At 51.7% G+C, this 15,801-nt stretch overlaps 1 protein-coding gene across 1 annotated transcript; it reads right to left on the reverse strand.

Annotated features, from left to right (window-relative positions):
* Positions 1–414: 414 nt before the first annotated feature.
* Positions 415–15,542, reverse strand: LOC100549331 (myosin-7-like). Its single transcript, XM_019611889.2, has 38 exons — positions 15,339–15,542; positions 14,648–14,827; positions 13,832–13,975; positions 12,196–12,352; positions 12,062–12,089; positions 11,863–11,971; positions 11,687–11,779; positions 11,538–11,601; positions 11,332–11,430; positions 11,115–11,218; positions 10,606–10,744; positions 10,243–10,511; positions 9,695–9,865; positions 9,262–9,571; positions 9,092–9,165; positions 8,888–8,975; positions 8,691–8,808; positions 8,485–8,608; positions 7,977–8,113; positions 7,746–7,872; positions 7,501–7,629; positions 7,179–7,421; positions 6,493–6,669; positions 6,265–6,410; positions 6,072–6,162; positions 5,390–5,779; positions 5,156–5,282; positions 4,931–5,049; positions 4,472–4,668; positions 4,207–4,390; positions 3,947–4,112; positions 3,746–3,870; positions 3,345–3,653; positions 2,458–2,661; positions 2,162–2,287; positions 1,745–2,020; positions 1,179–1,274; positions 415–585 (listed from the first exon to the last, which is right to left on the reverse strand). Exons 1-38 carry the CDS (start codon positions 15,525–15,527, stop codon positions 439–441), a joined length of 5,976 nt encoding a protein of 1,991 aa, XP_019467434.1. The 5' UTR covers positions 15,528–15,542; the 3' UTR covers positions 415–438.
* Positions 15,543–15,801: the final 259 nt, after the last annotated feature.

Below are 15,801 nucleotides of genomic sequence, written 5' to 3' on the forward strand. Positions count from 1 at the left end.
CAGCCCCACCTCCGCTTCTTTGTCTCCTCTTTGTCCTTGGCAAGTGACAAATTCCTGGGGGTGGGGCCACGGTGGTTGCCAGTGGGGGGTGGGGACCCACAAGACCCATAGGGAACCAAAGAGACCCATAGAGACACATAGGGACCAACAGGGGACCTATAGGGATGCATAGTGACCTGTAGCACTCTATAGTGCTACACTATAGGTGCATAGTGTACACTATAGGTGCCAGTTGAGGTTCACATGAGGCCACTCAAACGGCACTGCAAGATAGCCCAGGAGGCGATCTGGTGCTCTTGACCACATTCAGTCTCCTGTGGCTCCCACCACAACCCCACTGCGCCATGGGGCAACATCACACAAAGCCCTGCCCCACACCAAGCCCTTCCCCACACCATGTTTTACCCCATACATGCAGCTGCTGCTTCTTGAAGATATTTATTGATTGAAATCAGGGAACTTTGGGGGATACAAAAGGTATTGGACAGAGGTCAGGGCTTGGGCTATGTTGGCACATTCCTCTGCCTCATCCAGCTCGTGCTGTACCTTGCGGAACTTGGCCAGGTTGGAGTTGGCCTGCTCTTCCTGTGGGGTGAGGCAGTGGCCATCTTGGCAGCTGTCTCGTCCATCCACTGGTCCAAAAATCCATCCAGCCATCCACCCATCCACCCAGGCTTTTTCTATCTACCCAGCAATCCTTCATCTACTCTTTCTCACCCATCCATCTTCTTTCTCCCTCAGTCCCATCATCCTTGCAGCCATCTCAGCATCATTCTGTCCATCCACACTTCCCCATTCTCTGTCCCAACCCAGCCATCCATCTCTACTCTTCCATTTATCCGTCTTCTCAACCATCTCTTTCTCCATTTTTTTCACCTATATCTTCATCCAATATCTCCATCCATCAATCAACCAGTTTCTCCATTTCTACATTTTCTCCATCCTTTCTAATTTCTCCATGCATTCTCCTCCAATTTCTCCATCCATCAGTCAATTTCTCAAATTTCTCTGCTTTCTACAGTTTCTCCACCTAGTTCTCCACCCAATACATCTGCCCATTCATCCATTTCTCCAGCCATTCATCAATTATTTTTCTAGTTTTTCCAATTTCTCCATCTATTTCTCCATTTTTCCTAATTTTTCCCTTCCGTTTTCCTCTTCCTCCCCACTGAACTCACCGCTTCCTCTGCCTGCCTCTTATAGGCCTTCACCTTCAGCTGCAGCTTGTCCACCAGGTCCTGCAGCCTCACCATGTTCTTCCGGTCCTCCTCTGTCTGGGGGGAGGGGGAACACCAAGATGGGAAACGGTTGGTCCAGGTCCCACAGCCCCTCATAGATCTCCATGCTTTAGGTAACCATGGTGGCAGTTAGAAGTGGAGATTATTTAGAGATGTTCTTGTGAGAGGTGTGTACCCCTTAAAGCTTGTAGGACATTGGACATAGAGGCAGCAGATGGCCATGGTCATCAGTGTCCACTGGCCACGATATTCTAGGTCACCCATGTCCCTGTGACCACCAGGTCTATGCTTTAAGTCATCCCTGCCCCTACAGCTAACAGGTCAACCATGTCCTAGGTCACTCATCCCCATTACTACCAGGTCAACCATGCTGTAGAGCATGCATTTCCCTAAAGTCAACAGGTCAACCACATTCCAGGTCATGCAGCATCTATGCGAACATAGAGTGGGTGACGTTCTAGGTCATCCATGCCTTTATGACCACCAGCTCTGCTGTGATGTCCCACCTGGTAGCTGAGCTCCTTGACACGCCGCTCTGACTTGCGGAGTCCCTTGATGCTCTCAGCGTTCCGCTTCTGCTCAGCCTCCAGCTCATTCTCCAGCTCCCGCACCCGAACCTCCAACTTCTGCAGCTGCTTCTTGCCTCCCTTGAGGGCCAACTGCTCAGCCTCGTCCAGCCTCAGCTGAAGGTCCTTGACAGTCTGCTCCATGTTCTTCTTCATCCTCTCTAAGTGGGCACTTGTGTCCTGCTCCTTCTTCAGCTCCTCCGCCATCATGGCCGCCTAGGCAAGGGAAATGAGACACTAAGGAGGGCATGGAGAGATGGAGGAATGCAGGGAGTCCCATTGGTCCACTGATCCCATTGGTAGGAGAATGATTGAGGGTGTCCTTGGTCCCTCAACCAAGTCCAGCACGACACTCACATCAGTGATGGCCTTCTTGGCTTTCTCCTCGGCATTCCGGCACTCCTGGATGGCTTCTTCCACCTCTGTCTGCAGCTGGGAGATGTCAGCCTCCATCTTCTTCTTCTGGTTGATGAGGCTGGTGTTCTGGAAGAGAGGAGCATGAAAGTCACCTGCTGTTCTCCAATGGGACTTTCTAGGTCTTTCTGCTCTCCAGTGGAATGTTCTATGTCTTATGTCTATGCTCTATCTCTTGCCTCTCTCCAATGGGATATTTTAGGAGATGCAAGGCTGAGTCTTCATCAAAGTGTCCTCACCTGGGAGTGGAGAAGTTGGACCCGCTCACTGGCCTCAATCAGTTCCTGCTCAGCCAATTTGCGAGCCCGCTCGCTCTGCTCCACCATAGCCCTCAGCTCCTCCAGCTCTGATTGGAGGAGGTTGTTCCTCCGCTCCACAATGGCAATGTTCTCTTTCAGGTCCTCATTAGCTCGTACAGCATCATCCAGCTGTAATTGGGTGTCCTGCAAGGCAATGTGGTGGGAGGAGCACGAGTAGGGAGGTGGGAATTGGATGAACACACACCCAACAACCATCTTGTGCCACTCAACAGCCACCTAAGGATCACCCAATGGCCACCCAATAGATACCCAGTTGGCACTCAGTGGCCACCAAACAAGCATACAGTGGCCTCCCATGGCTACCCAAGGGTCACTGGATAGCCACCCAATGGCCACTCAACAGCTACCCAATAGGGAATCAATGGCTACCTAACAGCCACTCAACAGGCATCCAACAGCTACACTGGGCTTTCCAATGACCACCCAGCAGGCAAGCCAAATTCCAACCAATGGCTGTCCATCAGCTAGCAAATGCCCACTCATTAGCAACCCCTCAAAGGCCAGTTAGTGTTACCTAATGGCATCTTAGTTTCCACCCAATGGACAGCCAACAGCTACCTAATGGACATCCATCAGCCAGTAAATGAATATCTAACAGGCACCCAATGGCCACTGAATGGGCACTCAATGGTCACACAATAGCTTCCTTATGGCCACTCACTGGCCACCCATCAGCCAGCTGATGGTCACCCAATGGCAACCTAAAACCAATCATACTGGCACCCAATAGCAAACTTGTGCCACCTAATGTCCAAATGACGATCTTGGCCCATTAATTCCTGATGGGTCAGCAGTCCTATGGGTACCTTGAGATAGCCCTGCAGTGCCTTGACTTGCTTCTGGGCCTCAGCTGCTGTACGGTTGGCATGGCTCAGCTGGATCTCCATCTCATTGAGGTCACCCTCCATCTTCTTCTTCAGCCTCAGGGCTTCATTTCGGCTTCGTGTCTCAGCATCCAGTGAGGTCTGCAGTGAGTCCACCACCCGCAGGTGGTTGCGTTTGGCTTGCTCCATCTCCTCATCCTTCTCAGCAAGCTTGCGTTCATAGTCAGCCTTCACTTGATTAAACTCTAGCTGGGCCCTCAGGATCTTCCCCTCTTCATGCTCGAGAGATGCCTACGGAGGACCGGAAAACACTGGTGGCCATAGAGGACACCAGAAGGACAAATGGAGATATATGGGGCAGGTGGGTATAGAGCTTGGCTCACCTCTGCCTCCTCCAATGCTGCTTGCAGCTCCAGCTTCTCAGCATCCAGTTGCTTCCGGACTTTCTCCAGCTCATGAATGGATTTTTGGCTGGCTCCCAGCTGCTCTGTGAGGTCCGAGATCTCCTCTGCATGGATGAGAATCCATCAGATCATGTAGAAATGGATAACATTGGAGTGGCCAGGTGGATGCCATGGTCTCACCTTGGAGGTTCTTATTCTCCCTCTTGAAGGTCTCCAGGTGCTCCAGTGATTCCTCGTAGGCATTCTTCAGCTTGAAGAGCTCAGTGCTGAGGGACCTAGCCTCCTTCTGTGATGCCTCCAGCTCTGTTTGTGACTCCTCGAACTTCTGCTTCCATTCTGACAAGATCTATGGGGACACCAGCAAGACACTGCTTGTAACCTCTTCCTCCATGGAGAACCTTCTCCTTCTCTGAACCCTTACCACATTCTGGTGCCCTGACCTTGTCAAAGTTCCTCTGCTTCTTGTCCAGAGCAGCAGCCGCTGCATTTGACCTCTCTACATCCGCCATCAAGTCCTCAATCTCATTCTGCAGCCGGTGCTTGGTCTTCTCCAAGGAGGAGCACTTGGCATTGACCGCCTCCACAGCCTCCTCAGCTTCCTGAAGTCGTTGTGCCAGCTTCTTCCTACCAGATGGATGGACACAACCCCCACATGGCCTTTCTGGACTCCTTGAAGAGCCTCTATGTCCATGGAAGATGACTCACTTGGCCTCCTCCAGCTCCTCAGTGCGTTGGATGGCATCTGTCTCGTACTTGGTCCTCCACTGGGCCACCTCAGAGTTGGCCTTGGAGAGAGCACGCTGGAGCTCAGCCTTGGCCTCCATCTCCTCCTCGTATTGCTCCCGCAGCAGGTCGCAGTCATGCTGGGCTGATTGGAGGGCATGGGCCAATGCGTTCTTGGCCTGGGGCAAGGAGAAGATGGAGCTATGTTAACTGGGAACAGCTTGAGGTCCTTCAACTCAGAAAGTGTTCGTGTTCATCAGCTTAAATCAATCAGGTATTCCTTAGACCAATTGAACCCAAACAAACTCAACCCAACCTAACTTAACCTCCTTGACTCCAGCCAACTCAACTGAGCTCCTCCATCCCATTCCTCACTCCTAACGTCATGGTGTCTCGTACCCTAAACCTCCAGCCCTACCAACCTCTCCAACAAGGCCGTACCTTGGCCTCCTCCTCCAGCTGCCTCTTGAGGTCCTCCAGCTGCTGAGTGTAGGTGAGTTTCCCTCGCATCAGCTGGTTGATGAAAGCTTCCTTCTCTTCCAGCTGCCTTGAGAGCTCGCCTAAGGGGCACAAAGAGGGGTAGTTGATCATTGCTTAAGAGACCCCCAGAGCCACCTCACACTCCCCAAGGCCAGCAGTTGGGTGAGAGGTGAGTGAGGCACTCACTATTCTCTGTCTGGAGCTTGGCTCGCTGGGTGCTGAGGTCAGTGACAGTGCGCTGAGCCTCTTCCAACTTGCTGCGGTGTTCATTCATCTGGTCCTCCATGGTGCGGCACATCTTTTCCAGGTTGGCCTAGGGGAAGGAATGGAAGGGAGATGCAAGGGAATATGGGAAGCGTTTAAGAAGAGCTGTCCCATCTAGCTTCATCTTGGTCTTTGCAGTTGAGGCCCGTCTCCTACCTTGGCCTTGATGAGCTGCTCTGTGTTGGAGCTGACATCATCCAGCTCCAGCTTGAGCTCACTCTTCTCCTTCTCCAGCTTCTGCTTGACACGCTGCAGGTTGTCAAGCTGCTCACTCAGCTCAGCCACACTGTCAGCATGCTTCTTGCGCAGTGCAGCAGCCGTGGCCTCATGCTGCAATGTGGCCTCCTCCAGGTCCCTCCGCAGCTTCTGGAATTCAGCTTCCCGCTTCTTGTTAAGCTCAAGCTGCACTGAAGTGGCACCACCTGCCTCCTCCAGCCGCTCACTGGTCTCCTCCAGTTCCTGCAACAGCTCTGAGCGCAGCTTCTCCACCTTAGCCCGGCCCATCCGCTCTGCCTCTAGTTCCTCCTCCAGCTCCTCAATCCGTGCCTGTAGCCCATGGACAGGTAGAACATCACAGGGATTCTCTTGGCCCAACTCTTCTACTCAGCCAGTTGGAGCCTCTTCAACCCAACTCAACCAGTTGCATATTCTTCAAATCCAATCTGATGGAGAGTCTTGAATCCAACCCAACTCCATCCAACTGAACTCAACCCAACTCAGTGGAGATTCTTCAACCCAATCCACCCAATTGGAGACACCTCTACCAGACCAATTCAACCCAACCCAACAGAGCTCAACACAACCAAGTGGAGACTCTTCAACTCCACCTCAGCCTGACCTGAAGCTCTTTCAGCTTCTTTTGGAGCTGAGCAGCAATCGCTTGCTCATCCTCAATTCGAGCATTGAGCGTGTTGAGTTCAAAGTCTTTCCTGGAATAGAAGAAACACCAATCATAGCCCCAGGTTCTCAGAGAAGAGCAGGATTATGGGTAAGAGACAAGGGGATGGAAGAGGTGGTGGGCAGTTCCCTACTTTTTCAGCCTCTCCTCCAGCTGCTGCTTGTCATTCTCCAGGTCCATAACACTCTCCTGAGCTAGCTTCAAGTCACCTTCCAGCTTCCTCTTGGCTCGTTCCAGGTCCATCCGTATCTTTTTCTCCTGTTCCAGTGAGCTCTCCAGCTGCAAACAATGCAGAGATCTCCATCAGCTGACAAAAAACCCACACTAAAGGATGTTTTCTGACAGGAGAAACAGGACTCACGTCATCCACTTGCTGTTCCAGCTTCACTTTGGCTTTCGCCAAAGTGTTGACCTTGTCTTCCTCAGCCTGCAGGTCATCCAGGGCTTGCTGGTGAGACTCCTGCAGGGTCTTCTTCTCTTTGGTCAGCTTGGTGATGTTCTCGTCCAGCCCGGCCATCTCCTCTGTAAGGTTCTTGACCTGCACGGTGAGAAACATCAGGCCTCCATCATGATGCCAAAGGTAGGGCAGAGACAGGAAGAAGCTGTTCTTACTCATGGTCAAGCTGAATCTAAGGTGATTCAGCCAGCCCAGCCAATCACTCTTGGTTCTTCTCAACCCAAACCTACCAACTTACATCTCATCTCAATGCAACTAAACCATCTTTGGGTCAAATCCAACCCAGCCACCCTTGGGTCTTCTCAATCCAATCAAACCCCTCTTGGAGTTTCTCTACCCAACTCAACAACCTTTGGATCTTCTCAGTCCAACCCAGCCACCCTTCAGTCTTCTCAACCCAAACTACCCTTAGGTCTTCTCAGTGCAACTCAATAATCTCTAGGTCTTCTCAATTCAACACAACTCTCCTTACATATTCTCAACCCAACCCAACTAATTTTGGGTCATCTCAATCCAACCTAACTGAAATACCCCGGGACTTACCAACCCAACCCAACCATCCTTGGGTCTTCTCACCCCAACCACTTCACCTTGTTCTCTGTGGCATGTTTCTCCTTCTCCACTTTGGCCAAAGACAGCTCCAGGTCATCAATGTCCTTCTTAAGCTCTGAACACTCGTCCTCAAGCTTCCTTTTCTTGGCTGTCAGCTCGGCATTCATCTCTTCTTCTTCCTCTAGCCTCTCTGTCATCTCCTTCACTTTGGCCTCCAGCTGGATCTTGTTCTTGATCAGCTGATCACAGCGCTCCTCAGCATCAGCGAGATTGTCTTGTTCCTATGAAGGGGACAAATTGGTAGGACCAGGAAGGAAGGGAGAAGGGAATCTGTGGAGTTGGGACATCTCCATCACGCACGGCCTGCACTTGCAACTGGAGGTCATTCTTCTCCTGCAGCATGGAAACCATCTTCTCCTCCAGTTCCTTCCGACGTGCCTCTGACTTCTCCAAGGCTTCCTTCAGATGCCCAAATTCCTCCTTCATTGTCTGCATCAAGGCACAGGAGACCAATAGCAATAGCAAATGGTTCCACCACTCATTAGCCCCACCCTAACCATGTCCTTGGTGGCCCACACCATGATGGTTTTGTGATGCCCTCCCACCTGCATCTCCTTCTCAGTCTCAGCGCTCTTCAGCAGGGGCTTGATCTTGAAGTAGAGCTTCATCCATGGCCAGTTCTTCACCCCCATGAAGGCCCGGATGTTCCACTGGATTACCAAGAGTGCATCCCTATGATGGGGACACTCAGATGATGCCACCACCCAAGTCCTACATAGTGGAGCTGGGTCACATGGGAGCTCCATCCCTGGTAGGAGGACCTATCCTCATCTCACCGGCGCTCCAGAATCTTCTTGAACTCAATGCGCATGAGCTGGCCCCGGGCTTGAGCTTGGATGCGGGTGATGATGAGGGAGAGGCGCTCATCCCGCATCTCCTCCAACAGCCCCAGCAGCCCAGCCTTGAAAAAGACCTTGGAAGAGGAAGGAGGTGGTTGAGAAGAGGATGGAGCAGAAGACAGGTGGAATGGGTGGGATTGGGGTGGATGGAAGGGCTGGAGATTGAATTGGATGGGAGAGCTGCCTGGAAGGGTTGGTGGATGGGCTGGATGGAAAGAATGTCAGATGAGTTGGATGGAAATGTCAATGGTTGTGTTAGGTTAGATGTGGAAGAGATGTGGAGATTGGATCGAAGGACTGGACATTGCATTGAATGGAAGGGCTGGACATTAGATAGGATGGAAGGGTTAGATGGAAGAGTTGGATATTGGGTTGGATGGATGAAGTGTTGGTTGCCAGAAGGACAGAAGACAGACTGATGATTTGATGTATGGATGGACCTCACCTTGGTGTGCCCAAATTTGTACTGGTTATGGTCAATGTCAAGGGACCCCAGGAGCTTCTCAGCACCCTTGCGGCTGTCAATGAATTGCCCCTCAGGGATGGCTGTGGGGTTCAGGATGCGGTACCTAGGTAGGGCAGGAAGAGAGAACCCAAATGAGCTCAAAGCCCATCCCCACATCCCCAACACCACTGTCATGCTATCTCCACCGTTGGCGGAAGTCCCCATAGAGGATGCGGTTGGGAAAACCCTTGCGGCAGATGCGGATGCCCTCTAGCACCCCATTGCATCGGAGCTGGTGCATCACCAAGGGGTTGTCCATCACACCTGTCAGGTAGGGGGGTAAAAATGGGTCAGCCTTTAGCCATACCCACTGTCACAACCTCTCTAGTCTCCACCCCCTCACCCGGCTCCTTCCTCTCATTAGGGATGAGGCAACGGACAAAGTGAGGATGGGTTGTCTTGAGGTTGGCCATCAGCTTGTTGAGGTTCTCCTGGAGGAGGTGAGAAGAGATTGAAACCAACGGGCCACAGGGGAGGAGCAAGAAGGCCCTGGAGCGAGGTAATCTTCCCTCTGCCCCATAGCCTGTCCTCTAAATGGGGCACTCACCCGGTGCAGGGCTGAGACGGTCTGGAAGGAGGAACCTTTCTTCTTGGCTCCTTTCCCCTTTCCACTGTCACCACCTGGGAAAAGGAGAAGGGGTAAGGTAAGCAGGGAGAGAACTGCCAGAAGTAGATCTTCCCCATCCATCATCCAACCATCTCCATCCATCCTCTTACCAGTATCTGCCCCAGCATAGTTGGAGAAGAGACTGGCCAATAACTTGAGGGCTGACTTTTGATAGAGCCCCACTACTGTCTCATTGAGGGGATCCTTGTTCTTCTCCAACCAACCGATGATATTGTAGTCCACTGTGCCCGCGTAGTGGATGAGTGAGAAGTGGGCTTCTGCCTTTCCTTTGACATTCCTGGGTTTCCCAAAATTGGCTGATTTGCCCAAGTGGTTGTCAAACAGTTTGGCCTTGAAGGTCATGTCTGAAGCTTTGGGGAACATGCACTCCTCCTCCAGGATGGACATGATCCCCATGGGCTACCAACGAGAGGACCTCATTGGCCATGGAGTACACCAAGCACCACCCAACTGATCACTTTTGGAGTCCCTGGCAAGCTCCAAGTGGAAAAGCATCCCAAAATGCCCTGGGAGAGGCAGTACCTTCTCGATGAGATCAATGCAGGCCTGGAGGTCCATGCCAAAATCAATGAACTCCCACTCAATGCCCTCCTTCTTGTACTCTTCCTGTTCCAGCACAAACATGTGGTGGTTGAAGAACTGCTGCAGCTTCTCATTGGTGAAGTTAATACAGAGCTGCTCAAAGCTGTTGAACTGGGGAGAGAAAAGACAGTCAATGTGGTCTATGTAACACCCAATGTGTGACCCAATGGGTCATCAGAAAACCCAAGGGGGTCAATGAAGTGCTCAGTAGGACCAGTGGAGTTAATTACAGACCCATTATGGTTAACATAACACCCACAGGATCAATAGAATGAATTGAAGACCCATCAAAGTCAACAGGAAACCCAACAATGTCAATGTAATGCCCAATGGGGAGGTCAAGTCACCACTCAGTGGGAGTAAACACAGCACCCAGCAGCACCACGTTCCCACTGAAGTTCAATGTGACTCTTAAGGACGTCGATCCTATGCCCAGCTGCATCATCCCAACACCCAAAAGCACCCATGGTGCTCTCCTACAGTCTCACATCGAAGATCTCAAAGCCAGCAATATCCAGGACACCGATGAAGTATTGACGAGGCTGTTTGGTCTCCAGTGAGTTGTTGATCCTGACCACCATCCAGTTGAACATTTTCTCATAGACGGCCTTGGCCAGAGCCCCAATGGAGTAGTATACTTGCTGGACGCTCTGTCCCTTGGTGACATACTCATTGCCCACTTTCACCCGGGGATGGCACAGCCCCTTGAGGAGGTCAGCTGAGTTCAGCCCCATCAGGTAAGCCGACTTGTCAGCATCTTCCCATCAAGGAGAAGAGAACATCAGTCAGGCCCCGCCTCCTCCACATCTTTGAGGGAGCTGGGGGACCCCAAACTATGTCATCCCACGAACCTTCGGTGCCGTCTGGTTCTGCCTGCTCCTCCCGTTGCTTCTGCTTGAACTTCATATTGCCGAAGTGCATGATGGCGCCCGTCAGCTTGTAAACACCAGCTTTCTCCTCAGCAGTGAAGCCCAGGACATCGAAAGCACTCTGTAGGGTGAACAGAGGGAGTCAGAGAGGGCCTGATGTCCCCCCAGCACTGTGCTGAGGGCACAGACATCATGTGGCCACCAGCTGTGTGTCTGTCCCGCTCTTCTTATTTGTTAGAGAGTCTCATCTACCCATGATGTATTTAACCATCTAAAATGTCATTCATCCATCTAAAGACTCATCCGTCCACCATAGACTCATCCATCCATGCATTCATCCATTTAAAGATTCAACCATCCATCTAAAGAATCATTCATCCATTTCAGGGCCTCAACAACACATGGTTTCCTTCATCTGATGATCCAATCATTCATCAATTGATTCATCCAACCACGGTCTCCTCCATCTGAGGACTCCTCCATCTGCTTACATCAGTTGCCAACAGTTCTTCTGAGTCATCAATGGAGGCCACGGTCACCTCTCCTTGGGAGACGTAACTGTAGTCATAAGGGTTGTTGGTGATAAGCAGCATCTCTGCTCAGTGGTGGGGCAGGAAAGAGGGAAAAAGACACAAAATAACCCAAACGGTCCTCAATTGCCTCAAAAAATGAGTAGAGAAAGAGAGGATGGAAGAAGACCGAACTCACCCAGAAGCTCAGGCTTCTTGTTGGAGAGGATCTGGTAGAAGATGTGGTAGTTCCTCTCAGCCTTCAGCTGGAAGATGACTCGGGACTTCTCCAAGAGATCTGGGGAGGATGGAGAGAAGGTTTTGAGGTGGATGGGATGAGAAGATGGATAAGACAGATGGAAGGTTGGCATGATGGCTCAAAGATGCATCCCCAAAGCCACTCACAGGTCTCGATATCGGCTGATGCCAACTTCCCAGTAGCCCCAAAGTGGATTCGGATGAACTTCCCCTATGAGAACAACAGCATGAGATTTCTCTGCCCCATAGATTCCCAACCTTGTGCCATAGAACCCACCAACATCCCCACCACTCACAAATCGTGAAGAGTTGTCATTGCGGACAGTCTTGGCGTTGCCGAAGGCCTCCAAGGCAGGGTTAGCCTGGATGATTTGATCCTCCAGAGTCCCCTGGTGGTCAGTGGAGATCAGTGGAAGGGAACAAGCAGCTCCACAAGTGTGGCATGCTAAGAGAGTATGACCACAGGACCCACCTTGCTGCTATTTGCTACCTCCTTTTTGCGGTCACCAATGGCGGCAATGCTGGCAAAGTATTGGATGACCCGCTTTGTGTTAACAGTCTTCCCCGCTCCGGATTCTCCACTGAAGCCATGGGGCAGTGGTGAGATGTGTGGGGCACTATAGTGCAGTGCTGCCCTCCCACCCCTCCAGCACCATGGGGCTGGGACTTACGTGATGAGGATGGACTGGTTCTCACGATCTGCAGGGAGCAGACACAAGAGATGGTAGAGTCACTAACATGAAGACCAGGCTTTAGCTCTGGGTCCATTTTTTGGTGATGAAATTTGCCAGTTTGAGGTCCCTACCTGTCAGCATGTTCTGGTATGCATTATCCGAGATGGAGAAGATATGGGGTGGGACCTCAGTCCGCTTCTTGCCCCGGTAGGCAGCCACCACCTCAGCATTGTAGACCGGAAGCCACTTGTATGGGTTGACAGTGACACAAAAGAGCCCTGAGTAGGTCTGGAGAAGGGGACATGGGACAGGATCATGAAATGTCATCCCACTAGAAGGGGTTCTTGGTGACTCTATGAGTCTGAGAGGGGACCTCATAGTTCTAGGTGGCCCATACAGTCTGTAAATAGGTTGTCCCAGTTTTAGGTGGCCCAAGGGATCTTGAGATCTTGCTTCTAGGTGTACCAAAGGGTCTCAAGATGGAACATTCCAATTCTAGGATGCCCAAGTAATCTTGAGATAGGAAGTCCCATTTCTATGTGGCCCAAAAGGTCTGGAAATCTCAGTTCTAGTTGTTCCAAGGGGAGAGAGGATGTGACATTCCAGTTCTGGTTGACAGAACAGGCCTGTAAACTTTGTTTGTAGGTGTCCCAAAGGGTCTAGACACAGGACATCTCAATTCTAGATGGTCTTGTGTTCTTGACATCTTAATTCTAGGTAATCCAAGGACTCTGGAAATGCCCTGTCCCAATTCTAGATGACACAAAGGGTCTTGAAATTTCCATTTAGTTGCTACAAGGGGAATAAAGACAGGACATCCCTGTTCTAGGTGGCCTAATGGGATCTGGAAATCACAGTTCTAGGTATCTAAAGAGGTCTTGAAATGGGACATTTAGAGGATTGGAGCACTTCCCCTACAAAGACAGGCTGAGGGAGCTGGGCTTGTTCAGCCTGGAGAAAAGAAGGTGCGGGGTGACCTCATTGCAGCCTTCAGTACCTAAAGGGAGCCTACAAACAGGAGGGGAATCAACTCTTTGAAAGGGTAGATAACAGCAGGACAAGGGGAAATGGTTTTAAGTTGAGGGAGGGAAGATTTAGGTTGGATGTCAGGGGGAAGTTCTCTACAGAGAGAGTGGTGAAGTGCTGGAACAGCTGCCCAGAGAGGCTGTGGATGCCCCATCCATCCCTGGAGGTGCTCAAGGCCAGGTTGGATGGGGCCCTGGGCAGGCCTGGTCTGGTATTAAAGTGGGGAGTTTGGTGGCCCTGCCTGTGGCAGGGAGGTTGGAGATTCATGATCCTTGAGGTCCCTTCCAACCTGGGCCATTCTGTGATTCTGTGACATCCCAATTCTAGGTGGTCTTAAGATCTTGGTTCTAGGTATCCCAAGTAGTCTGTAAATGGGTTGTCCCAGTACTAGGTGGCTTAATGGGAGCTGGAAATCACAGTTTGAGGTGACCCAATGGGACTGGTTCTAGGTGGTCCAAAGTGTTTGAGATGGGATGTGCCTATTCTAGGTGGCCCAATGGGACTGGAGATGGGACATTCCAGTTCTAGGGGACCAAAGAACTCTGGAGGAAAACCACCACACACTAGGTGCCTCAAATCCTATGGGCTCAAGGTGACCACCCAGATCTTCATGGAGAAACCACAATGCTCCTGCATCATTATAGGCTGTGGGGCCACCTTACAGATTTGGGGCTGCTCTATAGGCTATGGGGTCACCCCTTCAGCTGTGGGTCCACCACAGGGGCTGCTGGGAAGGCTCACATAGATCATCCAGGAAGCATAGCGCTCCTTGAGATTGTAGAGAACGGCGGGCTCATGAAGGAACGTCAGCATGGCCATGTCCTCAATGCGGTCAAATTTTGGGGGGTTCTGGGGGTGCACGTTGGCCTCAGGCACTGTCAGGGTCTGCAGAAAGATCCCAAGAATGCCCCAAATGCAACTTTTTCAAGTCAAAATCCCAAGTTTAACTTTTCCACCCCAGATCTCACCAAATTCCCTCCTTTCAGCCCCAAATCCCCTCAAATTCAGCTTTGTCACATTAAGGTATCCCCCAAAATCACACTTTTTTTATTCACTCCACTACATCATATTTGCCATTTTCAGTGTCCCCTAAGATAGTTTTTTCACCCCAAGCCCCACCAAATCCTTTACTTTTTTTTGCCTCAAATTCCAAAACTATCTCTTTAAGCCTCAAATCTCCCAAATCAATCCTTTCCACCCAAATCCACCACTAAGGCTTTCTTCTCCAAATTGCCCAAGCTGAACTTTTACCCAAATCTCTCCTTTTCATCCCAAACCCCCACAGTAACCCTTTCTCTTCCATCACCCTCTATTGACCCCACCCCACTGACCCCACTCCATTTACCCCATTTACTACTATTGATCCTCACCGACCCCACCCCACTGACTCCACCCCGCTGAATCCCACTGACCCTCACTGACTCACCTCCATTGATCCCACCCCATTGATTTCCACTGACCAAACTGAATCAACTTGCACTGACACCATTGACCAGCTCCACTGATCCCCACCGACCCCACCTCATGAACCCCCGCCCCCACGATCCCATCTCTCACCTCCCCCGTCTCCGTGGTGACGGTGACCCCGTTCCCTGCCCGGGCAGTGATGCGGCCACGGACAAACTCAAGCTGGGGGTGGGGCACGAAGCAGAGCCCTCGAGTGTCACCTGGTGGGCTTGGACGGGACCCCTCGGGGGCACGCAGGAAGGGGGCAGCCACACCCAGCGCTGCCTCCATCTGTCGGTATGGTGACAGTGATGTCATCACAGTGACAGCATCACGGTGACATCGTCACGGCGACACAGTGACCCACAGGGATACACGGGCTCCATAGAAATGCATGGGCCCCATAGAGATAAGGGGTGCCTCACAGACATGCATGAGCCCCTCACACGCAGACTGTCCCATAGATATCTGTGAGACCCATAGAAATGAGCTGTGACCCATAGACATGCATAGTGCCCCACAGAAATGTATGGGCCCCATAGACATCCATGAGACCCACAGCAATGGGCAGGGCCTCATTGACGGGCAGGGCCACATTGAAAGAGCCCCATAGCAATGTATGAGCTCCATAGCAATGCACAGTGCCCCATAGCAAAATGATGCCCCGTCCTCCCCCCAGCATTCATATCACCCCATAGAGCCTTGTCCTGCCCCCAAAACGCTCCCCTGCCTCATACCGTTCCCATGCCCCATAGTGGCCCCTTGCCCTATTGTGTCCCCCAGCCCCACATCAGCCCTGTACCTTCAGTCTCTGGCTCTGACACAGGAAACAGGAACAGATCTGTAGCGCTGGGGGAGAAAGACTGTTACCCACAGCTCCTCCCTGCACCCCATAGATCCCCACATCCTCCTGCCCCATGGATTTCCACATCCTCCCACATCTCCCTGCTCCATAGATTCCCATATCCCCTTGTCCCATGGATACCCACATCCTCCCATATTCCAATACTCATAGGTCTCCACACACCTCATAGCCCATAACCCCATATCCCTCACATCCATGGCCCATAGAGCTCCACAGCCCTATGGGGTAGCTCACAGCCCCCTTTGTGACCCACAAAGCTCCCCACATCCCACATATCTCCCTGCTGCCCTGTAGATCCCAATGTGCTCCCCATCTCTCCCCATCTCCCCACCTCCGCCTGCCCCACACCAAGCCTGCTGCTGCCCCACGGCTTTTATGAGTTTTCCCCCGCCCCACCCCG

This window comes from Meleagris gallopavo, unplaced genomic scaffold (genome assembly GCF_000146605.3).
Source record: "Meleagris gallopavo isolate NT-WF06-2002-E0010 breed Aviagen turkey brand Nicholas breeding stock unplaced genomic scaffold, Turkey_5.1 ChrUn_random_7180001957605, whole genome shotgun sequence".
NCBI classification, from domain to species: Eukaryota; Metazoa; Chordata; class Aves; order Galliformes; family Phasianidae; genus Meleagris; species Meleagris gallopavo.

Bases quoted from the DNA above. Each gene is read 5' to 3' on its own strand.
- LOC100549331 (XM_019611889.2), bottom strand. From the start codon at position 15,527: ATGTGGGTATCCATGGGACAAGGGGATATGGGAATCTATGGAGCAGGG. The intron at 7,422-7,500 runs GTGCGTGATGGA...TCCCCTTCATAG, and splicing joins TCCAGTTGCAAGTGCAGGCC to GAACAAGACAATCTCGCTGA. The intron at 5,050-5,155 runs GTGAGTGCCTCA...TGTGCCCCTTAG, and splicing joins CAAGCTCCAGACAGAGAATA to GCGAGCTCTCAAGGCAGCTG.